Raw genomic sequence first — 26,857 nt, 5'->3', positions numbered from 1 at the left:
GATTCTTTGATTGGAAGGAAATGAGCCACTTTTGTAAGCTTGTCGATGACAACGAAGATAGCATCATTTCCACGCTTGGACTTTGGAAATCCAGTCACGAAGTCCATTTCGATATGATCAAACTTCCATTCTGGGATAGCGAGAGGTTGGAGGAGACCCGCTGGTCATTGGTGTTCTGCTTTCACTCTTCGACAGACATCACATTCATTCACGAATTGAGGGATTTCTCGCTTCATTTGAGTCCACCAATACGACTGCTTGAGGTCATGGTACATCTTCGTACTTCCAGGATGAATGGAAAGAAGAGAATTGTGCGCCTCGTTCATAATGACTTTCCTTAGATCACCTTTAGGAACCACAATCCGGTCCTCGAAGAATAAAGTGTCTCTGTCATCAATGCGATAGCACTTGTATTTGGAAAGACCCTTGTCGATACCACGTTTCACCTTCTTCACCATGGTATCCAGGAGTTGTGCCTCACGAATTTGATCTTCCAAAGTAGGAGAGACTATGAGGTTGGCAAGAAAACCTTGAGGAACAACTTGGATATTCAGCTTGCGGAAAGCTTCACAATGATCCGGTTGAAATGGCTTGAGAATTAAGCTGTTGCAATAAGCCTTCCTGCTCAAAGCATTTGCAATGACATTGGCTTTGCCTAGAGTATATTCAATACTTGGATTGTACTCTTGAATCATTTCGACCCATCGAGTCTGCCTGAGGTTGAAGTTGGGCTGAGTGAAGATGTACTTGAGACTCTTGTGATCGGTGAATATGTCCACTTGTCTTCCCAACAAGAGATGTCTCCAAGTTATTAATGCATGGACAACTGCCGCCAACTCAAGATCGTGAGTGGGGTAGTTCTTTTCATTGGGCTTCAACTGACGAGAGGTATAAGCCACAACTTTTTTCTCTTGCATTAACACAACACCGAGACCTTGAAGAGAAGCATCACATAAAACTTCAAATGGCTTGGATTCGTCAGGAGGAGTTAAGACAGGAGCTGTGACTAGTTTCTCTTTGAGAGTGTTGAAAGCAACGTCACACTCAGGAGACCAGACATACTTCACATGCTTCTGGAGGAGGTTGGAAAGAGGCTTTGCAATCTTAAAGAAATTCTCAACGAATCTTCGGCAATAGCTTGCAAGACCAAGAAAACTGCGGAGCTGCTTGACATTCTGAGGAGGTTCCCAATTCACAATTGCGGACACTTTCTCGGGATTAACAGCGATGCCCTTGGCAGAGATGATATGACCAAGGTAAACAACTTCATCAAGCCAAAACTCACATTTTGAAAACTTCGCATAGAATTGATACTCTCTGAGCTTGTCGAGCACCAATCGCAAATGTTTGGCATGATCCTTCTTATTCTTGGAGAAGACCAAGATATCATCGAGATACACCAACACGAATTCATTGGTATAGGGGTTGAAGATGAAATTCATCATTCAAGAGAATGTTGGAGGAGCATTGACAAGGCCGAAAGACATGACAGTATATTCATAAGAACCAAAGCTTGTTCTGAATGCTGTCTTGGGAATATCTTCTTCACGAACGCGAATCTGAAGATAACCCATCCGAAGGTCAAGCTTGGAGAATACTTTAGCACCTTTAAGTTGCTTGAATAGCTCATTGATTTTGGGAAGAGGATACTTGTTCTTGATTGTCTTCTTGTTCAATGGACGGTAGTCGACACAAATTCGTTCCGTGACATCCTTCTTCTGGACAAAAAGAACACCACAACCCCATGGAGATGAACTCGGTCTGATCAAACCCAGACGCTCTTGTTCATCGAGCTGTTTTTTCAATTCCTTCAGCTCCTTGGGTCCCAGCTTGTAAGGACGCTTGCAAACGGGTTCAGTGCCCGGCTCGAGATCGATAACGAACTCAACTGGCCGGTGAGGAGGCATACCCGGAAGCTCTTCTGGAAAGACATCTTGATACTCACAAACGACTGGAATCTGAGAGATGGCATTCAACTCGCCCTTCTCATTGAGAGAAAACAACCGAATGGTTTCATCACGAGCGGCATAAATGGTAACATCCTCAGAAGAGTGTGTCAATTGAATTTCCCTGGCAGCACAATCAAGTTGAGCCTTGTGCTTAGAAAGCCAGTCCATCCTGAGAATAAGATCAATATCCGAGTCACCAAGAACAATTGGTTTAGACAGAAATTTATAGTTTCCCATCTTGATGGAAACATCTCGGACACAATTATTAGATGTCATTTGCTTACCCGGGGACACAATCTTCAACGGGATAGGAATCCTTTCCGTCACAAACTCATGCTTGGCAACAAAAGGTCTTGAAATGAAAGAAAGAGATGCACCAGTATCAAATAAGACATTTGTAGGAATATCATTAACTGAGAGATTACCCGTTATCACATCAGTAGATTCCTCCGCTTGAGCTGCATTCATCATGTTCACCTTTGCAGACTTGGGATTATGCTTGACCACTGCATTGCTGGAAGATCTCACAGGAGGAGGAGGCGGAAGACGCCTTTGGTTGAAGCATTTGTTAGCATAGTGACCTGTCTGCTGACACTTGTTGCAGGTCACCTCTGAGAGTGGGCGATGATAAGGAGCATTCGACTTTGGAGCTTGATTCTGAGACTTGTTCTGATAGCCAGGGTTGAAAGAGTGGGAAGATCCATGGCCACCTTTGTTCTTCTGCTGGTAAGGCTGGCGAAACGGAGGAGGAGGAGGCAACCAGAACTTCTGTTGCTTAGCAGCCACTAGTGAGGAAGAAGACGACTGAACTGCGTCCCTGACTCTCTTCTTAGAAGCCTCACACTTGAGCTGAGCAGCCTCTTGCTTCAGTGCCATATTATAGAATTGATCAAACTGAGTAGGCTCAACAAGAACGAGAGCTAACTGCAGATCCTCTCTAAGGCCACCTCTGAAGTGATAGATCATGCTCTTTTCATCAAGAACGTCTTGTTTAGCGAAGCGAGCAAGTTTCTGAAACTGGATGTTGAATTGATACACAGACATGTTGCCTTGCTTGAGATTGCGGAACTCCTCACGCTTGCTCTCAAGAACACTTTGTGGAATGTGGTGCGGTTTGAAGTCCCGACAGAAGTCAGTCCAAGTGATCACACGACCTCCTCTGGAATCTTTGTATTGTTGATACAAATCAGCAGCTTGGTCCTTGAGTTGAAAAGAAGCGAACTTGACATAGTCCTCAAGCCTGACATTGCTACATTCAAAATGCCTGTTGATGTCCACGAGCCAATCATCGGCATCTGTGGCCTCGGCACAGTAGCTGAAAGACTTGGGATGATTTGCGAGAAACTGGTTGAGGGTAGCGAAGTGAGGCTGATTGTTGCCTTGGCCTTGATTTCCTTGATTACCTTGCCCTTGGGTGCGTTCTTGCAAGAGTTGCAAAATCATCTGAGCATTGGCGTTGGTGGCTGCCATGATAGCTTGCCATGCCTCCGGAGGCGGAGGTGGTGGCGGAGGGTTCGCCTGACTCCCTTCATTGCGTTCCGGATTCTGACGCGTTGGCGGAGCCATCCTGAAGAGGATGACATCCGTTAGCGTCTTGATAGACAAAAGACAAGTAGAATCAACGGATAGAAATTGCAACATATAGTCTTCACAATAAACATTCGAACGAGGATGAACGAATGAATTCCATAGTAAATCATCACACTTCCATAAGTTGAGAAGCCACTTCGAAAAAGGTATGGAATCAACATTTGACTTCGAAGCAACTCGAATACCACAATTCAAAACAAAACAAAGTATTGGCTTGCAGAATAAGCCGGAACAAACATATGATAGAGATTTCGTCCGAAGTTTTCGTGGTGGGGCCCACACGGGCTCGATCGTACAGCACCATCATGTACAAGGCAGTGCACATGACATAAGAAGCGTCCCTGAGTCGGCATAGCCAAGGACTCTTTAAGACACTACGAGACCACTGTAAAACCAATCGTGGAAAGGCGGACCACTAGACGTCGAACCCCAATCTCATATCATGCGTCTGTCGGAAAGATATCCTAGGAGCTACTTGAATTCCCACTTATAAACTCCCGAAACTTTCTGGTTATGCAATCTGGTGTTGGGGATACAGGGGTCACAAAAATATATCACCCAAACTAGCAATCCCTAGATCCAGCTGTATCCATCCGTCAACACATAACCAAGAAACCTTCGGAAATCGTGTACCTCAACCTTCGAAAAACATCCGTTATACGCGTTATGGCAATACTCCCGAACTCCCGCCCCAGTACTGGGTGGCGTCGAGGTGATCTCACCAACAACTGCATAAAAGAGATTTCGATGTCGGCGAAGCTCAGGTATTCCAGAACTGCAATGATAAAATTGTGACGACAACACCTCGGAGCTCAACTCCCCGGGACACTGCCACAACCCCTAAATGTCAGGAGGCACCAAGAACAATGTTCTCATCACAAAACCATCGGAACAATTCTAAGATACCCGCGTGATCCTAATTTTTTTTAGTGAAATTTGAGGAGAGAAGAGTCAAAAATTCTACGTCAGGAGGCCTCACCAGAGCGACAAAGGGACTGAGGAGTAAAAAGAATCCTACTCTCCGATATATATAATCCTAAGACTCAAAACATTTTTTTGTTCTAGACTCAACAACACCAGCGATTCGATCAAGCAGGGGGCTCCTAAGTCGGGGATGGCTCTGATTACCAACTTGTAACACCCACGATGCGGCTATATCTCATAACCGCATTGTGGTATTGTCGCAAGAAGGGTTATCTTCACACAATCCCATGTAATGAACAAGAATGGGATAACGAGAGTTGGCTTACAATCGCCATTTCACACAATACATAAATATAATTCATACATCATCCAAAATCCACACATAGACCGACTACGGTCAAATCCAAATGAAAATAAGATAACCCCAAATGCTAGGTCCCCGATCGTCCCAACTGGGCTCCACTACTGATCATCAGGAAAAGAAACATAGTAACGACCACGTTCCTCATCGAACTCCCACTTGAGCTCGGTTGCGTCATCTACACTGGCATCATCGGCACCTGCAACTGTTTTGGTAGAATCTGTGAGTCACGAGGACTCAGCAATCTCACACCCGCGAGATCAAGACTATTTAAGCTTACAGGAAAGGATGGTATATTGAGGTGGAGCTGCAGCAGGCACTAAGCATATATGGTGGCTAACATACGCAAATGGGAGCGAGAAGCGAAGCAACGCAACGGTCGCGAAGCTAGAAATAATCAAGAAGTGATCCTGAAACTACTTACGTTCATGCATAACTCAAACCGTGTTCAATTCCCGGGCTCCGCCGAGAAGACACCATCATGGCTACACACACGGTTGATGTATTTTAATTAAGTCAAGTGACAAGTTCTCTACAACCGGACATTAACAAATTCCCATCTGCCTCATAACCGCGGGCACGGCTTTCGAAAGATAATACCCTGCAGGGGTGTCCCAACTTAGCCCATTATAAGCTCTCACGGTCAACGAAGGATAAACCTTCTCCCGAGAAGACCCGATCAGTCTCGGAATCCCGGTTTACAAGACATTTCGACAATGGTAAAACAAGACCAGCAAAGCCGCCCGAATGTGCAGACAAATCCCGATAGGAGCTGCACATATCTCGTTCTCAGGGCACACCGGATGAACACTACGTACAACTAAAACCAATCCTCGAGTTTCCCCAAGGTGGCGCTGCAAGTGGCTCTAGTTTGGACCAGCACTCAGAGGAACACTGGCCCGGGGGTATAAATAAAGATGACCCTCGGGCTCGCGAAAACCTAAGGGAAAAGGCTTAGGTGGCAAATGGTAAAACCAAAGTTGGGCCTTGCTGGAGGAGTTTTATTCAAGGCGAACTGTCAAGGGGATCCCATAAATCAGCCAACCGCGTAAGGAACACAAACTCAAGGAACATAATACCGGTATGACGGAAACTAGGGCGGCAAGAGTGGAACAAAACACCAGGCATAAGGCCGAGCCTTCCACCCTTTACCAAATATATAGGTGCATTAATATAATAAGAGATATTGTGATATCCCAAAATATCCATGTTCCAACATGGAACGAACTTCAACTTCACCTGCAACTAGCAACGCTATAAGAAGGGCTGAGCAAAAGCGGTAACTTAGCCAAACAACGGTTTGCTAGGAAAGGATTGTGAGAGGCGTGACATGGAAATATGGGAGTCATGATATAGCAAGTGGTAGGTAGCGCAGCATGGCAATAGAACGAACAACTAGCAAAGCAAAGATAGAAGTGATTTCGAGGGTATGGTCATCTTGCCTGCAAGGTTCTCAGAGTTGTCGAAAGCTTGATCCTCGTAAGCGTACTCAACAGGTTCCTCGTTCACGAACTCGTCTCCCGACTCTACCCACAACAAGAACACAAGCAACGGAACCACAATCAATCACGGGAAATGCACAAGCAACATGATGCAAAACATGTATGATATGCGAGATGTGGTATGCGATGCATATGCGTGCTCCAGAAGAAAAATGATGAACAAGGCAGTAAATTGGCAAACCAAGCATGCCACTGGAAATATAATATGATTTCGGTCGAAATCGATATAAAGATCACCGGAAACGGATGCACGGTTTGCAAATGGCAAGCAAAACAAGAATGACACGAATCTGTGATTAACAGCGTGATTGTGTGAAGGCCATAACCCGGCGGGGCTATAGCAGCTCCCCTTTGGCGGAGCACTTGGCCAACGCAGTAGGTCTCCCCGGCTCAACAAATTCCGTCCGGGTGATTACCACGTCCGGGTCATCTGCTGGTTGAGCCGAGCTGGAGGCCTCCGGGTTAACAGAAGCTTCTGCTGTTGGCTTGTTGGTTGGAGCAGCGGCCTCAGGAGCAGAGGCAGCTGGCGGTTCTTGAGCGGCTGCCTCTGGCTCAGGCAAGTCCGGCTCATCGACCGGCTTGTGCTTCTTCGCCCTTTTGCTGAGTTTTGCTTGGGCACTGAAAAGACAAAAAAGATTAAGCACAAAAGTGTAAGTAAAGACAAGTATAACATGGGATGGTCATCATTACCCGGGCACGGTCTTGAAAGCCGGAAGATTCGACTGCATAGAGTCGCCAGAAGAGGGGGAAGTTTCCTGATAATTTGAGTCAGAAGAGTTGAGTGGTTGACGTATAACACCTGCCAAAGGATGAAAAGGGTACAACTTTGAGATCACCTTGGTCCGGCGTTTCCTCGATGCGTCAGGTAACCCGGCGGAAAGGTCAGTGTCTTTGTTGGTCCGGGTGTGCCGCCGGCTTTCATGAACCTGTCGCTTCAAAATAAATTGAGGATCTTGATAAGCTAAAGGATTGGAAAAGCTTACTTTCCGGGTTACCCTTCGGACTTTCAGCCTTGGCAAGGGCTCCGAGTCGGAGGAAAGTGACATTACCTCTTCAACCACCGGGTTACTTGCTCCGGTGTCGTCCTATTGATGAACAAGTATTGATAAGGCGGATAGAAATAAACAACAAATACGGCAAGGACTTACAGGCTCAGGGGTTACCTCTGACTCGGAGCTGTCCCTCAGTTGCATCAGCTCTGAAGCAGTAGGCCTATTTACTTTCTTGCGAGGGGCGGCTTTCTTGGCGGCTTTCTTCGCCTTTCTGGCCTTTTTGGCCGCCTCATGGTCATATTTGACCCGCCAGAACTTGTCATTAGCCTGAAAAATACAATGATGATTTCCTAAAACGATTCAGATGAAAGTTATATACAGAAGAAGATAAGATGTTCAGATCAGCGGCTTACCGCTGGGGCTGGATTGGTCTTGCAGAAGGGGGCTAACCCGGTCCTCCCGCAGTCTGCCAGGCTCTCGTTCAAGAGAGCCTTGGTCATATCTTCTGCAACATCTTCAGGAAGATCGTTGTGGCTGTGTCTCTGAGGGTCATCCTTTCGGCCCGTGTACTCGCACATTAAGCCGGGGCGGCGGCTCAATGGGATCACCCGCCAGGAGATCCAGACCCGGACCAGATCGATTCCGTTGAGACCATCGCCCAGGAGAGCCTTGATCTTGTTTATGGTGGGGAGCAGAGGTTGGCGCTCCGCTTGAGTCAGCTTGTCTGACAGTGGGTGTGTTGGCTCCAGACGCGAGTGGCGAAAGCCGGGCAACGGACTCTCATCAGCCGGCGACGTGTCTTGGCAGTAGAACCACGTCAGATTCCAGTCTTTGGGGTGGCTTGGCGGCTCTGCATAGGGAAAAAGGCAGTCCCTCCGCCGCTGAATGGAGATGCCACCTAGCTCCAAACATGGCCCATTGGCGCACTCATTCTGACGGTTCAGGTAGAAGAGCTCTGTAAAGAGCAGCAGGCTGGGCTCCTCTCCAAGATAGACCTCGCAGAACACTTGGAAGTTGCAGATGTTGGACACCGAGTTGGGTCCTATATCTTGTGGCCGCAGGTCAAAGAAGTTCAGCACGTCTCTAAAAAACTTTGAGCCGGGCGGTGCGAAGCCCCGGCTCATGTGATCCGCAGAAATGACCACCTCCCCATCCTTTGGCTGTGGTCTCTCCTCTGATGGGTCAGGGGCACGGTAGGACATGACGTCCTTCTTGGGCAGGTAGCCTGACTTGACAAAATCCGCTAAGGTCTCATTGGTGACATTGGAACTCATCCAATTGCAAGTGATAGAGGCTTTAGGAGCTTTGGGAGGCATGGTGAAAGTCGGCAGCCTATGATAAAAGGAAACGTCCGGTTTAAGTATAAGCCGGAGGAAAGTTATAGTTCATTGTTGAAGTGGCGGCTTACGGAGGGGACTAATGACATATATCTAAGTGCACCAGGTTATTTAAGCCGCCCAAGGTATTGAGAGTAATTCGATTGTCCACGGCCTTACACAGATGAGCCGGAAAATTCTATGGCGCGTGGTCTCCTTTAAGTCGGAAGGTTCTACGGCGTGTGTTTTCTTTAAGCCGGAAATGTAAACCGCCATGACTCAATGAGTGCAGTTTTTTACTAAGTGTGGTGAAAACAGGTTTCACACATTGCGGTAAATATTTTGGATCAAAATGGTCGGGCAAAAGGAAAATTTCTAGACCTAAAAACAGACGTAGGGGAGTTCTTGAGCTCGAACAAGGCCTTTATGCAGTGAAAAGAGGTCTACATGCGTGTGAAACGGGTGCTAAAACATCTACCGCAGTGGTTCTATACAGGGCTAAGATCAGAAAAGGGCAGTAAAAGTGAAAACTACCAGAGTTCGTGGGCGACAGCGAAGAACACGAAGAGCACGGACGAACCCTACGGCAGATCTGTTCTACAGGGCAACCAGGACTTACAGGGGCTGGAGAGTCGTGGAGGTCGTCGCGTTTCTCTGGTCAAATCAGGGTGATGCAGCGGCCTGAGTTGGTGACGGCGAGAAGACCCGCGGCGGCGGTAGCAGCAGAGCTCGAGCAGGGGAGCAGTGGCGCGAGGAAGAAGACGAAGAAGAGAGGAGTGGCTGAAGGCCCGTCGGGCCGGCCTATTTATAAGGGCGAGCTCATAAGTGGGTGCGAGAAACGAGGAGACCACGGCGTAATTATCTCCCCACGAAACGCCTCGATTTTCGGGATGGCAGTGAAGATAAGATCCGTTGCGGATCTGGTGGAGTAAAAAACGGGCTTAATGGAAGATGACGTCACAGCGGATTACCCGGAGTTCAGAGAATGACGTCACGCCGGGTTATGGCCTTCACACAAATGGTAAGCCAAAGATTTTTTCTGTCGAGAGGATTGAAGATTGACATGAGCCAGCTCAAATCAATCTGGGGCCTAATGTTGAGGATATAGACCTTAGAGTCACCCGCCAGGAGGGGCCGGGTTACTCATATGGTCATTGCCAGAAGCCCGGCGCCAAGCTTGAAGACGGTGGGCCAAAGATGGGCTTAAGAGCCGGATATGGCTTAAGGCCCGTAGTTACAATCATTATCATAGTAGAACTTGTAGTGTAAGGCAAGAATAGTTGAGAGTCCGAGCCGGACACTCTTATGAGCCGGCCGGGACTCCGAGAGCTGCTGGGCGTCAGCCTCCCTATATAAAGGGACGACCCGGCAGCGGTTTAGGGACAAGGAAGATCTCATCGAGAGCCAGGCATAGCAGTTTAGCTCCCTGGTCATCGAAACCCTAATCAATACCACCTCAAACTGGACGTAGGCTTTTACCTTCACCGTAAGGGTCCGAACCAGTATAAACCCTCGTGTTCCTTGTCCCACTTAACCCCTTCAAGCTTCCTAGTTGCGATGGCTCCACGACTAAGTCCTAGTTCGAGGACATCTGCCGTGACAATTCCACGACACTGACCATGAGCCAAAAAGGACAAGAAGATATGATGGCAGCCATGTAAACATAGCAAGTTTCGTTAACAGGTTTCAGACTTAGCAGAAAACAGAGCATGGCAGAAACAGTAATATGAAGGCATCTTGGTGAGCTTGATTCACTCAACACAAGGCAATGCATGACAAAACAAGCATACCTACAGCAAGATGGCATGTTTATGAAGCTATCCATGGCAAGAGCAAGTTCATAGCATGTATGAAACAACTACAACAAGCTTGACAAAATTGAATAACAAGTAAACAATCTGCCAGGAACATTTTGTAGCAAAAGTAGAGCAAGATTGAGTCATCCTATGGCACTCCATAATTGCAAACAGGGGCATGAATGGATAGAGCACAACTATATCTACGAAACCTCCTTCCTGAACATCTCCAAAAGGAGCATCGATCTCTCTGTAGACACATGGATACATAGCAACAAAATAACGGCAGGCACAGACTTAGTAAAATTACCAAGTCCCTGAAATCAGAAACATCACGAAGCCTAGTTTGCATGCTTGTGCTAGTCACCACAGAGATCACAAAAATACATGGCATACACCTCCTTAAAGATGTAATGGCATACATCAAAACATATGTAGAGCTCATGCCCATAAGATGCACACATTAAATGCAACAAAAATAACACATCCTCATGTTCTGATAAGTAACAGCAGTTAAAAGCAATTAGCACTCTTGCACCAGATATTTGGGTGTCAAGATGGACTCAAATGGACATGGCATAAAGGAACAAAATGAAGAGCATCTCGTAATGAACATTTCGATATATTACACGCATGAAACAGAGCTATATGCAGAGAGTTTTGATGCGTTGAACATGAGCATGTAATGCAAATATTACGAGACTTAGAATATTTTGGGAGGGGGGAAAGTCAACCGTGGGATTTGACTCGATCGGGATCCAGATCGGATCGAGCTCGCCGGAGTGCTGCTCGCGGTGGCCGGCATTGCGACGGGAGGAGGGCGCCGGCGTGGAGCAGGGCGCGGGGAGGCGGCGCGCCGGCGTCGGGCGGCTGCGGGTGCGGGCGCGGAGGAGGACGGCGGCGGCGACCGGCGAGGCGGCGGGCACCGAGGGCGGCGACGCGCGGCGACGGTCGGCGATGTGGCGGCGGCGCTCGCGGGCGGGGTGGAGGCGCGGGCGCGGAGGAGGAGACGGGCCGGCGGGGGCCGGATGTGGGCCTCCCGGGCCCGCGCGGTCGGCGGCGAAGTGGGGCGCAGCCCGGGCGACGTGGCGCGCCGTGAGTGGCTGCGGCCGGCGGCGGAATTTGTCCGGCGGCGGCGGACACGTCCGGCCGCGGAGAGGGGAAGTGGACTAGGGTTTTGCACCGCGAATATTTCGGGGGGGAGGTGTTTTATAGGTAGAGGGAGCTAGGAGACTCCAAATGGAGTGCGGTTTTCGCCCACACGATCGTGATCGAACGACCTAGAGCATGGAAGAGACTTAGAGGGTTTTTTTGACTGTTTGGAGGGCTTTTTTGCTGCAACACACAAAAGGCATCTGCGGTTACCCGGTTAACCGTTGGAGTACCAAACGACCTCCAAATGGAACGAAACTTGACCGGTGGTATACCAAGGCCACTTGACAAGCCTTGGTCCATTCCGAGAATGTTCAACACCCGCTCACGAAACGAAACAAGAGGGGTGCGCCGGAGGGGTGGGAGTGCCGGATTGCAAAACGGACAACGGGGAAAATGCTCGGATGCAAAAAAAGGAACACGTATGCAAATGCAATGCACATGATGACATGATATGAGATGCATGACAGGAACAAAATGCAAAACAAAAAACAAAACCCGGCCACGAAGGGAATATCATAACACATAGCCGAAAATGGCAAGAGTTGGAGTTACAAATATGGGAAGTTACATCCGGGGTGTTACAAGTAGTAGTACGAGTAGCGCAATATACGGTATAGAGGACTACTAGTACTAGTACAAATTTAGAAATGGAGTCCAAAGTTACAAGGCTGTGCGATAGACTTTGTAGGCTACACGAGTAATACAAAATATAATTCCCATTGGACAACACTTTCACCAACAAGTATGCACTTGAAGCCTAATTGATATATATGGCTTCTGCACAGGATCTCCGCCATCATTATCAGTGCATGCTACGCAGGTGAGTTAGGATGCACTTGATCCCAGAATGGTATCTATCCTTCAAACTAACTACATTACATAATATCGAACAAAGGAGGGTGATGCTACAACAGCTGGATACATGGCTAAGTCTAGATATCACTACGAATCAAGTTGTGCATATTTGCTGTTGGCATGTACCACATCGCCGCATGTCGGATTTGCAAAAGTCATCGCTTGGAAGCTCTATGCCTTTCACGCACTGAAGATCATCTTGCAACAAGCTGTGTCGACGAATCTCTGGATATGGTTATTCATGAAACCCATGGTATGATGTGTAAACGCAGTTCCCCCTAGCGAATGGAAGTTGCATAGCACGATAATCATCACCGGTGATATGATCGATGATTGGTTGGATGATCGGATAATTGAGCCCGAGGAACATGGAGTGGTTGCTGAGGCTGTAAACCCGCCTCCAGTTGAATACGCCTGGCCCAACGGAGTTGGGATATTTCTCGAACATGAAGCAACCATAGCCATCACAGTCACGAACACCCCAGGCATTGTACTGCATGTGGTTTGATGAAATGGTTTGGTCAATTTGGTACGTGTGAATGAGCATCAGATGACCACCATCAGTTGAATGAGCGATAAACCACCACCCATTGACTTGTATATTTCTAGGTCCTTGGATTATGAAGCCCAACACATTTGCGTCTGCTGCAACAAATCAAATTGGAGATCAAAAGGACAAGAATATAAAATCATGTTCAGAGTATGTGTGCAATTAAGATTATTATAATAGTGACACAGATCATAGCAAGAGAATTGCAATGCAGTGATCATAATCATACCCCAAGTTAAAAAATACGCCAATGGCTTTCATATTCTAGCAACATGTCATGGTTCAAACATCCTGTAAAAATGAGAGGAAAACAACTATGCCAAGGCCTACTCATATTCTACCATAGCAGTGACTACTGTTCTCCTATCAACTTTAATAATAACATGTATGGTTATAAAAATCTTGGAAATGAGAGTAACATATAGCAATCATGAGGTTATACTCATAATATCTATTCTAACAATCATTAGATGCCAATTGTTCTCATATCAACTCTAACAATAACATGTGTGGTCATAAAAATCTTGGAAATGAGAAGAACATATAGTAATGATGTGGTTATAGAAATACTATCTATTCTAAATTTCAAACAATCAACAGGCAGTCGTATTCACAAGGTAAATATGAGATGAGATAGAACAATTACACGACGATAGATTCCACCAATATGCAGCCAATCTGTGTAACGACCATGTAAAAGATGCCATCATGCACTATAGCATCAGACATAAATGGAGGGTTAACAGGATTGATGATGAGCCATAACCATGTATGGCGACCGGATTCCAGATAGACTAGTCCCATGTTGAAAAAGGCAATGCGCTTGTAATCCATGTAGTCTTCTGATGGTGTGGGCACTTCGCAGATTACAACCTTCAGCAAACGGAGGTCATACCAAAAGCTCGACGCGTCTCATGTGTAGTAGGCAGGAGTGTCTGATGTCTACTATGCAACCCTCTTCTTGTAGACTCGTGTTGGGCCTCCAAGCGCAGAGTTTTGAAGGACAATAGCAAAGTTCCCTCAAGTGGATGACCTAAGGTTTATCAATCCTTGGGAGGCATAGGATGAAGATGGTCTCTCTCAAACAACCCTGCAACCAAATAAAAAGAGTCTCTTGTGTCCCCAAAACACCCAATACAATGGTAAACTGTATAGGTGCAGTAGTTCGGTGAAGAGATGATAATACAAGTGTAACATGGATGGTAGATATAGGTTTATGTAATCTAAAAATATAAAAACGGCAAGGCAACTAGTAACAAAAGTGAGCAAAAACAGTATTGCAATGCTTCAAAACAAGGCCTAGGGTTCATACTTTCACTAGTGCAAGGTCTCTCAACAATGACAACATATTTAACATATGGCAATCCCTCAATGTGAGACAAAGAGTCACTCTGAAATTCCTATCGCGGAGAACATAAGATGAAATTGCTCATAGGGTACGAAACCACCTCAAAGTTATTCTTTCCCATCAATCCATTGAGCTATTCCTATAAGTGTCACAAACAACCCTAGAGTTCATAGTAAAATAAAACCATATGACACACATCAACCAATCCTAATGTCACCTAGATACTCCGATGTCACCACAAGTATCTGTGGGCCAATTATACGATATGCATCAAGCAACTTCAGATTCATAATATTCAACCCAACACAAAGAACCTCAAAGAGTGCCCCAAGATTCCTATCGGAGAAACAAGGACAAATCATGCATCAACCCCTATGCATAGATACCCTAATGTCACCTCGGGAATCTGCGAGTTGAGTGCCAAAACATACAACAAATTAATCAATAGAACGCCCCATTGTCAGCACGGGTATCCCACGCAAGACATACATCAAGTGTTCTCAAATCCATAATAGTATTCAATCCGATAATAGTGAAACCTCAAAGGTAACACTCAATTCATCACAAGAAGGTAGAGGGGGAGAAACACGAAATGATTCAACTATAGTAACAAAGCTCGCGGTACATCAAGATCGTGCAAAATCAAGAACACGAGAGAGAGAGAGAGAGGGAGAGAGAGATCAAACACATAGCTACTGGTACATACCCTCAGCCCCGAGGGTGAACTACTCCCTCCTCGTCATGGAGACCGTCGAGATGATAAAGATGGCCATCGGTGATGGTTTCCACCTTCGGCAGGGAGTCAGAATGGGCTCCTGATTGGTTTTTCGTGGCTATAGAGGCTTGTAGCGGTGGAAGTTCCGATCTAGGTTTCTTTTTGGGGGTTTCTATATTTATAGGAATTTTTGGCATTGGAAACAAGTCAGGGGGGTTCCCGAGGAGCCCACAAGCCTAGGGGGCAGACCCTAGGGGGTGGGGAGCCCCTAGGGTTGTGATTGCCTCGAGACCCTTCTGGCCCAACTCCGATGCTCCATGGGTCTCTTCTGGTCCATAAACAATCACCGTACATTTTCAGCTCGTTTGGACTCCGTTTGATATTCCTTTTCTGTAAAACTCAAAAACAAGGAAAAAACAGAAACTGGCACTAGGCTCTAGGTTAATAGATTAGTCCCCAAAATAATATAAAATAGAATATTAATGCATATAAAACATCCAAAATAGATAATATAATAGCATGGAACAATAAAAGATTATAGATACGTTGGAGACGTATCAAGCATCCCCAAGCTTAATTCCTGCTCGTCCTCGAGTAGATAAATGATAGAAACAAATTTTTTGATGTGGAATGCAACTGAACATATTTATCCATGTAATCTTCTTTATTGTGGCAAGAATATTCAGATCCATAAGATTCAAAACAAAAGTTTAATATTGACATAAAAAACAATAATACTTCAAGCATACTAAAAAAACAATCATGTCTTGTCAAAATATCATGGCCAAAGAAAGTTGTCCCTACAAAATCATATAGTCTGGCTATGCTCCATGTTCATCGCATAAAGTATTTCTGTTGGGAAACGTTGCATGGATAACAAAAAATTCTACGCACACACAATGATATATCCATGGAGATGCATAGAAACATGGGTAGAGTGTGTCTATGTACCCTCGTAGACCGCAAGCGGAAACATTTCACAATGCGGTTGATGTAGTCGAACTTCTTCGTGCTTCAACAGATCAAGTACCGAACGCACGGCACCTCCGTGCTCTGCACATGTTCAGCTCGGTGACGTCTCTCGCCTTCTTGATCTAGCCAGACGTCAAGGTAGTAGATGATTTTCGTCAGCACGACGGCGTGGTGACGGTGATGGTGAAGTGATTTCCACAGGGCTTCGCCTAAGCACTACGAAAATATGACCGGGGTGTAAACGATGGAGGTGGCGCCACACACGGCTAGGCAATTGTCTCATGTGTGCTAGGTGCCCCCTCCCACATATATATAGGTAGGAGGGAGGTAGGAGCAGCTATACGAGGCGCCCAAGTAGGAGGAATCCTACTTGGAGTCCCTCCCAACCCGTGCCCCCTGCCATATATAACTGAGGGGGGAGGAAAGAGGGGGGGGAGGGGAGGGAAGGAAGTGGGAATCCTAATCCACACTTTCCATTCCCTCCCCCCATTTCCTTCTTCTCCTAGGCCAGCCTGCTATGGGGCGCACCAGCTCCTTGTGGCCGGTGCGTTCCCTATCTTGGCCCATAAGGCCATATATTTTGCCGGGGGTGCCCGAAACCCCTTCCGATGACCCGATAAGTACCCGGTACCCCCTGAAACACTTCCAGTGTCTGAATTCTATCATCCTATATATCAATATTTACCTCTCAACCATTTCGAGACTCCTCATCATGTCCGTGATCTTATCCGGGACTCCGAACAACATTCGGTCACCAAATCACGTAACTCATACAATACTATATCGTCAACGAGCGTTAAGCGTGTGGACCCTCGTGTTCGAGAACTATGTAGACGTGATCGAGACACCTCTCCGATCAATAACCAATAGCAGAACCTGCATGCCCATATTGGCTCCTATATATTCTACGAAGATCTTTATCGGTCGAACCGTTATGACAACATACGTAATTCCCTTTGTCCATCGGTATGTTACTTTCTCGAGATTCGATCGTTGGTATCTTCATACCTAGTTCAATCTTGTTACCGACAAGTCTCTTTACTCGTTCCATAATACATCACCTCGTGACTAACTCCTTAGTCGTTTGCTTGCAAGCTTATGATGTGTATTACCGAGAGGGCCCAGAGATACCTCACCGATATAGGAGTGACAAATCCTAATTTTGATCTATGCCAACTCAACAAAAACCTTCGAAGATACCTGTAGAGCATCTTTATAGTCACCCCGTTACGTTGTGACGTTTGAAGCACACAAGGCATTCCTCCGGTATCCAGGAGTTGCATAATCTCATAATCGAAGGAATATGTATTTGACATGAAGAAAGCAATAGCAATAAAACTGAACGATCATTATGCTAAGCTAATGGATGGGTCTTGTCCATCAAATCATTCTCCTAATGATGTGATCCTGTTATCAAATCACAACTCATGTCTATGGTTAGGAAACCTTAACCATCTTTGATCAACGAGCTAGTTTAGTAGAGGCTCACTAGGGACACGATATTTGTTTATGTATCCACACATGTATTTTAGTTTCCGGTCAATACAATTCTAGCATGAATAATAAACCTTTATCATGATTAAGGAAATATAATAATAACCATTTTATTATTGCCTCTAGGGCATATTTCCATCAGTCTCCCATTTGCACTAGAGTCAATAATCTGTTCACATCGCCATGTGATTAATACCCATAGTTCACATCACCATGTGACTAACACCCAAAGAGTTTACTAGAGTCAGTAATCTAGTTCACATCGCCTTGTGATTAACACCCAAAGAGTACTTAAGGCGTGAACATGTTTTGCTTGTGAGAGAAGTTTAGTCAACGAGTCTGTCACATTTAGATCCGCATGTATTTTGCAAAAATTTCTATGTCTACAATGCTCTGCATAGAGCTACTCTAGCTAATTGCTCCCACTTTCAATACGTATCCAGATTGAGACTCAGAGTCATCTGAATCGGTGTCAAAGCTTTCATCGACATAACTCTTGGTGGCGAACTCTTTATCACCTCCATAACCGAGAAATATTTTCTTAGTCCTCTTAGTTAAGGATAATTTTGACCGTTGTACAGTGATCTACTCCTGGATCACCATTGTACCTCCTTGCCAAACTCATTGGCAAGGTACACAATAGGTCTGGTACACAGCATGGCATACTTTATAGAACCTATGGCTAAGGCATAGGGAATTACTTTCATTCTCTCTATATCTTTTGCCGTGATCGGGCTTTGAGTCTTACTCAACTTCATACCGTGTAACACAGGCAAGAACCCTTTCTTGGAGTAATCCATTTTTGAACTTCTTCAAACCTTTATCAAGGTATGTGCTTTGTGAAAGTCTATTAAGCGTCTTGATCTATCCCTATAGATCTTGATGCCCAATATGTAAGTAGCTTCACTGAGGTCTTTCATTATAAAATTCTTATTCAAGTATCCTTTTTATGCTATCAAAAAATTCTATATCATTTCCAATCAATAATATGTCATCCATATATAATATCAGAAATTCTACAGAGCTCCCACTCACTTTCTTGTAAATACAAGCTTCATCATAAGTCTGTATAAAACCATATGCTTTGATCACCTCATCAAAGGGTATATTCTAACTCCAAGATGGTTGCACCAGTCGATAGATGGACCGCTGGAGCTTGCACACTTTGTTAGCACCTTTAGGATCGACAAAACCTTCCGGTTGTATCATATACAACTCTTCTTTAACAAATCCATTAAGGAATGCATTTTTGACATCCATTTGCCAAATTTCATAAGTATGAAATGCGGCAATTGCTAAAATGATTCGGACTGACTTAAGCATCGCTACGGGTGAGAAGGTCTCATTGTAGTCAACCCCTTGAACTTGTCGAAAACCTTTCGCAACAAGTCGAGCTTTGTAGATGGTGACATTACCATCAGCATCTGTCTTCTTCTTGAAGATCCATTTATTCTCAATGGCTTGCCGATCATTGGGCAAGTCCACCAAAGTCCACTCTTTGTTCTCATACATGGATCCTATCTCAGATTTCATGGCCTCAAGCCATCTATCGGAATCTGGGCTCATCATAGCTTCTTCATAGTTCGTAGGTTCGCCATGGTCTAGTAACATGACTTCCAGGATAGGATTATCGTACGACTCTAGTGCGGAACGTGCGCTGTTTGACCTACGAGGTCCAGTGGTAACTTGATCTGAAGTTTCATGATCATCATCATTAGCTTCCTCTCTAGTTGGTGTAGGCATCACGGGAACGGATTTCTCTGATGTGCTACTTTCCAAATTGAGAGAAGGTACAATTACCTCATCAAATTCTACTTTCCTCCCACTCACTTCTTTCGAGAGAAACTCCTTCCCTAATGTTCCATTCTTGGCAACAAAGATCTTGCCTTCGGATCTATGGTAGAAGGTGTACCCAATTGTTCCCTTAGTGTATCCTATGAAGACGTTCTTCTCCGATTTGGGTTCGAGCTTATTAAGCTGAAGCCTTTTGCCATAAGTGTCACAACCCCAAACATTAAGAAACGTCAGCTTAGGTTTCTTGCCAAACCATAGTTCATACGGTATCGTCTCAACGGATTTAGACGGTGCCCTTTTTAACGTGATTGCGGTTGTCTCTAATGCATAACCCCAAAACGATAGTGGTAAATTGATAACCCACAAGTATAGGGGATCGCGACAGTTTTCGAGGGTAGAGTATTCAACCAAAATTTATAGATTCGACACAAGGGGAGCAAAAGAATATTTGAAGAGTATTTGATATAAAAAATCCTTGCAAAGTTTCACTTCATTCCGAGAACTTTTATTTCTGCACAAAAACAACACCATGGCAGTTCTGCTGAAAACAGCGTCAGTCCGGGTTTAGTTTCATTCAAATCATGAAAATTAGAGTCAAAAACAAGAGGAAAAGCGTGAGAAAAAGTAGATACATTGGGGACGTATCAACTCCCCCAAGCTTAAACCTTTGCTTGTCCTCAAGCAATTCAGTTGATAAACTGAAAGTGAGAAAGAAAAACTTTTACGAACTCTTTTGCTCTTGTTTGCATAAATAAGCTTAAACAGCACCCAGGTTTTCAGCCAGCATTATAACTAACCATGTCAACAATAACATTTAAAGATTATAATGATTCATATCAATGACATAATCAGCTAGCGAGCGATAATGAGATATCTCAAACAGCAACATGTTGTCAAAACAACCATGATATAATATGACAATAGTGGTATCTCGCTAGCCCTTTCTGAGACCGCAAAACATAAATGCAGAGCACCTCCAAAGTTCAAGCAGCGACTAAACATTGTAACTCATGGTAGAAAAGATCCAGTCATGATGCACCCAACAATAGCTATACACAATGCATAAATCATGACAGCTGTGCTCTACTAAGTTTCTGGCGCTTGTTTTTAGAAGGTGATGACACAACATAAAAGTAAATAGAAAGTCCCTTCGCAGAGGGAAGCAGTGATTTGCAGAGGTGCCAGAGCTCAATTTTTAAAATAGAGATAAATGATATTTTGAGACATGCCCTCTTCTCATTCACTTCACGACCATCAGTTATCAACATCTTCCATGCTAAGCACGCTAGTGGCGGTTCGCAAGCAGAAAGTAAAGGTTTTGACTCCAATGGGAGTTTTTGTTTGATTATCAAGAGATGCACTCTTTTTCATGTTTCCAATTTGGGACCGGGCATCCCTAATACCGCCCATTTCCTCGTGCGATGGCGAGTGAATAAACACTCGACCTGAGGATAACATGCCTAGCATGGAAGATATCGACCACCTCCTGTCGTTCCACGAACGATCCAGGCACACAAAAAGGATAATTTTTTAGAAGTTTTTAGAGGTGGCACATGAAAATTTACTTAGGACGGCAGGGTGATACCGTATATAGGTAGGTATGGTGGACTCATCTGGAATAACTTTGGGTTCAAGGTTTTTGATGTACAAGCAGAATTCCCACTTAGTACAGGCGAAGGCTAGCAATTAAGATTGGGAAGCGGCCAGCTAGAGAGCAACAACGATCATAACCAGGCATTGTGCATAAGTAACATTGGACATTAGCATGAGTAGGATATGAACACCATGAACATAAATATTATAGAGGCTGTGTTGGTTTTGATTCAACTACATGCATGAACATGTACCAAGTCAAGCCACTCGAACATTCAGAGGAGGATACCATATCATCATACTACACCACAATCATTTTAACTCTATGTTGATATCCGAGATAAATCATTATCAACTCCCGGCTACTTATGCATGGCATGAGAAACTATAATCTCTAATTGTCATTGCAAACATGTTTAATCATAATGGGCTGAAGCCTGGATACTAGGTTAAACATATTTACACAACAAGAACAAGTCAATCGAGTTCATACCAGTTTCTCTTTGCCACGCCCAGCTCATCGAATATCGTCATTATTGCCTTTCACTTGCATGACCGAATGATATGAAAATAATAATTTTAACATCCCAATTTTCAATTTGGATGTTAATCATTAGGTCATCATATGCATTCATGCTCTTTGCATTTTTAATTGATTTTATTTGAGCATTTTGATCCCAGAGACCTTAAGCAACTCAAGGACCAATTGAGAGAGTTGGAGGTTTTCATAAAATTCCATTTTTGAATTTTAAAAAAATTGGTAATTGGATCAAAGTGATTCTTATTTGAAATTATTTTTCCAAATATTTCAAAATTAAATAATGAGAGAAGGTAACATGACTTCTTCAAAACAAAGGAAATTTTGGAAATTTAATTTTAAATAAAAACATTTCTTCTATTCGAATTTTATTTGAGATTTTATTCGAATTAAATTAGGCAAAATTGCATTTTTCAAAATTGCATTTTTCAAAATTGCATTTTAGCCCAGAAAAATGTCCATCTTGTCATAAATATTAGGTTTGGACGGCAAAAATTGTTTCTGGAATTTTTTTATATTTTATTTGGATTTTTCCTTTCGGGCGAAATTATTTTAAAAAAAATCTCCTGGGCCGGCCCAGCTCGCGCGTCGCCTCCTTCCCCGCTCAAGATCGGAGTCCCGACCGCCGCCGCCTAAGGAGTCCGGCTCGGACTCCCATTCCGGCCGCCCCCTGGCCCAAGCCGTCGCCCCCGAGGCTTTATAAGCCAGACCCCGGCCCCCACCTCCTCATCATCATCGCCGCCGCACCCCCGCCTCCAGCCGTGCCGCGCCACCGCCGGCGCTTCTCGCCGCCGCTGTTGCCGCTACTGCCCCGCGCCCCGCAACCCCACCGTGTCACACCCTGATTTTCATGCCACAACACTTAAGTCAATATATCATGCTAAAATGTGGTTTGACAAAAACTTTTGAGTGTTTTGTCTTTGCTTTGATTGAATGTTTGACTGCTGTTTGCAAGTGCTCTAAAAATCAAATAAATTATCCAACCCTTATACTCCTTCTCCTTGATCCAAAAACCTCCCCCAATGATTATGCCATGTGCGTAGGAGATAAAAATAATTTCTTACAAAAATAATTTGGCCGAATGGTATTTTCAAAAATTAGTTTTCCAAAACCCCCTAAATTGAGATTTGCACTGCAAGTACTTAATTAAGGGCAGTAAAAATCTTTCCAAAAATATATTTGACTCCTATTAGATATAGGATACCCAGAAATGACAAAAATTCCAAGCAAATTATAGCATGTCACATATGACATGTTTGATGACCTTGCCAAGTCTAATGTCATGGAGAATAGTATAACCCCATGAAATCCTCTCAAAACCACTTTTATCCTTTTTCAAGTTTGAACAACTTTGCACTGTCAAACATGTCCAAATGCTCACAAACTTGGTGCACATGCTGAAATGGTGTAATAATGCATCTAGACCAAATGGCACAAGTTGGATAGAATGTTATCTTGATCAAAGTGCCCCAAAACCCTCTCTGTCCAGAACCAAAGTTGAACAACTTTACATTGGCAACTTTCTCCTTTTGATCTCATCTTTTGTGGACATGTTCAGAACCTCAAATGATGACACTACACTAAGTGGTGCATCAAGGAGAATAGCTTTGCATGACTAAATCTTGAAAAGTCCATTTCTGTTGATTTCTAGGGTTTACAAAAGTTGCATTGGCAACTTTGCCCAAATAAACTCAATCATGGTGGAACCTCTTATTTTCTCATGCCATTTGACCCTGTCAAGCCTCATGACAAGGGAAGTCCATTTGCTTGCCCAAACCTACATCAAACACCTTCTGGCAGAAATTTAAAATGCATGTTTTGTCCATTTCCACTAATCTCCTTGAGTCCAAGTTTGTACCACAGCCTCATGTGATACTCCTCTAACCCCCTGCATCTTTCGCTGCCCGAGGAGCCATGATAAGGGGGGTAGAACCCCATTTTTCTTCTCTGGGCAGCATTCTCCCTCTCTCTCAGCCTCTCTATCCCTCCTTGACATTCCAGAGCATCCAAACCTCTCCTCGGCTTTATCCCATACCCCCTGCAGACGCTAGACACAAGTGGGCGCGCGGGTGCACGCAAAAAGCCGCGGATTCCGGCCATTTGCATGCTCTGGAGCGCGTGGCAGAGCACCCAAGCGTTGACACCGCGTCGCCCACCACCTCGAGCCTCACCCTCGCGCCAGTCGAGGTGCCTCGACGTCCGCAACACGCCACCGTGCTGGCCCCCTCCTCTCTCTTCCTCCTGCTGCCTCCTCTCGCACGTGCACGGGCCGCCCGAGGGCTCCAATGGGCCGCCTCACATGCGCGATGCCTCTGACCCGTCCCCGCTCTCTCTCTCTCTCTTCCTGGCGCCCTACTCCACCCCCACGAGCACCGCAGACAACCCCTCGCTCTCTCCCCTTGCGGCCCGAGCCGTTTCCATGGCCACCCGTGCGCCGCACCCACGGTGAGCCACGGGTCGGCTACTTAAGGCCACCCCGAGCCCCCTCTCTAGCCCTTTGGCTCTCTCCCACTCCCGTGCACCCCCTGGACCAACCCACTCCCCTCCTCATGCCCTCCATAGCCCTCCATGGCTGGAGAGCCGCCGCCGGCACCGGGCTAAATTCGCGACGCCCGAGCACCGTCCCCTCCACCTATGCGTCTCAATCCATCTTCCCCGACCCCCCAAAGCTCCCCCGGCACTCCGGTTACTCCTCCCGGTGGCTGTAGTGTCGTGTCCACCATCACCGCCGGCCTCGTCCGCCGCGGCCAACACCCTGCTCAGCCCGGTGCCCCTGGGCGATCGTGCCACCCACGGTTGGACGCGGCCGGGTCTCCTGAGCACGCCGGTGGGCGGAGCGTCGCCGGAGATGCTCTGTAGCGCCGGCAATCGCCGGCGGGAGCCGGTCCTCCCCACGGCCGGAGCGCGCGCGGGAGGTTGAAGGCGGCCTGCTGCTGGGCCCCGCGCGTCAGCGACCCAGCAGGCGGGCCCGACCGTTTAAGTGGAAACGGCTTCGGCCGGATCCGCCTCCCATGCGCTAAGGCGCGCCCCTGCGAAGCCGCCTTCGACATCACCACCTCTGCCCGCGCAGCCGAGCCACTGGGCCGGCCAACGGTCTATCTGTCGCCCCGTGCGCAGGATAAGGTTAAAGCCTTATTTCCTTTTTCTTTTTCCAGTCAACTTCAAAAATCTATAAATAATTCAACAGAGCTCCAAATTTGACAATTCAAATTTGTAGTAGTTCATAAATTCATGATCTGTCACACGGTGCTGTTTGCACATTTTTCCAGGATACTTTTCTTCACACATATTTCGTAAAACCCTATTTTCCTATTTCTGTGATGAACCTTAGAAAATCACAGAGGGCTCAAATTTGATCCAAATGCCATGATTCAAATTCCTAGATGCTTCTAAGTTCATAACTTGGTTTATAAACATTTTTATTAATACTTTCTGTGCCACACAAATAATGAGCCATTTCTTCATACTTGTCAACTTTGCAAATTCATAGGAAAATCATTTGAACTCCAAATCCAGTGAAACCAACTCCTAGATGCTTCTAAAATCATCCTTTGTTAAATGGGTGCCTTTGCTCATTTTTCAAAAATATGTTTCTGTACACTTCTTGCAAATCCATAAACCCCTTGATTCCATCATATCAAAATGTTTAGAAATATCCACTGACCCAATTCCAATGAAACCACTCTGGTTAATTTTCATATAACTAGAGATGTCCTAGAAAAGTCAAATTAATATTTTTAGAGCACTTTTATTTTCTGCCTTGTTGTGTTGCTTATTATGGTTGCTTTCGACGATAGTTGACGAAGTAGACGAAATGCTCGGAGTTGGACCAGAGATATTTGGAAGACCTCGAAGACTTTGTTAAACAGGCAAGCAGCCCTTTGACCATGTCTATGAAACCTTTTTTAGGCATGTCATATAGCACTTCTATTGCTTGCATCGGAGACATAATGATGGGGTGACCACATGGGGTGGTTTGCCACCGTTACTTCCTCGTTGATACTTGCATGGTGCATGACCCTACCTCCTTATGAGGGTTATGCCGGTGGGAGTAGATAGGATGCTAAAGTAGTTGCTATGCAAAGTGGATCAGGGTTATGCATGGAAAGAAACAAGTGTGGTTTGACATACTTGCAAACAACCCTAGTGGGTGCCACTGATGCCCCTGGGAGATGATGATGAACTAGGTCACTACTTGGTGGAGAAGTAGTGTACCGAGGCTTGATAAAAGTGATGTTTACAGAGATGGATTAGATTTAAGATTTGTCGACTGTCCCAACCTTACATGCGCAACCACTCTACCCTTATATGGGAAAGGGCATTATTGATTACCTAGGCCGATACTAGCTTGGAGCCCGCATTACTAGTGACGGGAGAGTCGTTATTGCGCTCTCTCGGGACGGGGTCGTGCCAGGTAGGGCGGCCATGACTGTTTTCACAGGGCACCGGACACACCGTTGGTACCCCGTGCTTGTGGTATGTGATGAATATGGGAGCGAGGCTCCACAATTTTAAGATGTGAAATGTTGGGCACGGGGGTTACTACCAATCGAGTGGACTCTATGTTAGTGTCGTCTAGGGAAAGATAGTGATCGGGTGCTTACCCCGGGTACTTGAGGTACCGCGGATCGTGGATGACACGGAAGTTCCCCGGATCTTGTGGCTAAAGTGTGCAGCCTCTGGAGAGTGTAAAACTATTCGAATAGCCATGTCCACGGTCAAGGACAGTTGGGTGGTGCTGCTTAGACTACGTCCATATATTCCTGGAAAACAACACGGTTTGGTAAATCTGTTGACGTGATTCGTGAGGAAGTCACGATGAGCTTGAGCATGAGTTGTTCACAACTCTCTCTCGATGTTGATGTCTGTAACCTCCTGATACTTGTTGCAGATGCATTCATATCCTTGATAAATGTTCATCATACTTGCATCAGAAAAACTAGCTTTCCGCAAAAATGCCAATTTAGTAGTAGTGCCTTGCATAATTATTCTGTTATCACCCTTGGGTTGCTTGCGAGTACATTCAAAGTACTCATTGGCTTGCCACTGGTTATTTTATTGGCCAGGCATGAAAGAACAGGATTTGATGAAGAATACTTCAGTGACGAACGCGCGAGCTAGGACACTTCCCAGTCAGAATGCCCATAGGGTTAAGGCAGATGGCATGGTCCAAGTTATCGACGAAGATTTCCGCTGCGATGTTATACTCGAGACTTGACCATAATGGTCCTACATGTGTAATATGGTATGTATGGATGTAAGACTCTTGTTATTCAGCTTCTGTGTGTTCAGTGAGCATTGATCTCTGGGATCACTGTACACGTGCATTCGGTGATCACGACTTATGATTCGGGGTCCCCACAGAACTGGTATCAGAGCCATCCTGACTGTAGGAAGCCTTAGTTAGCATGGT

At 45.5% G+C, this 26,857-nt stretch overlaps 1 protein-coding gene across 1 annotated transcript in view; it reads right to left on the bottom strand.

Annotated features, from left to right (window-relative positions):
• Window positions 1-26,857, bottom strand: part of LOC123076243 (TANK-binding kinase 1-binding protein 1) — a 94,017-nt gene that overhangs the window by 40,897 nt on the left and 26,263 nt on the right. Inside the window, exon 2 of the mRNA XM_044498600.1 lies at window positions 11,209-11,599. Coding sequence (XP_044354535.1) covers window positions 11,209-11,599 — 391 coding nt within the window. The remainder of the gene's footprint in view (window positions 1-11,208; window positions 11,600-26,857) is intronic.

Source organism: Triticum aestivum, chromosome 3D, assembly GCF_018294505.1.
Source record: "Triticum aestivum cultivar Chinese Spring chromosome 3D, IWGSC CS RefSeq v2.1, whole genome shotgun sequence".
NCBI classification, from domain to species: Eukaryota; Viridiplantae; Streptophyta; class Magnoliopsida; order Poales; family Poaceae; genus Triticum; species Triticum aestivum.
This window is presented reverse-complemented; position numbering and strand designations above follow the sequence as displayed.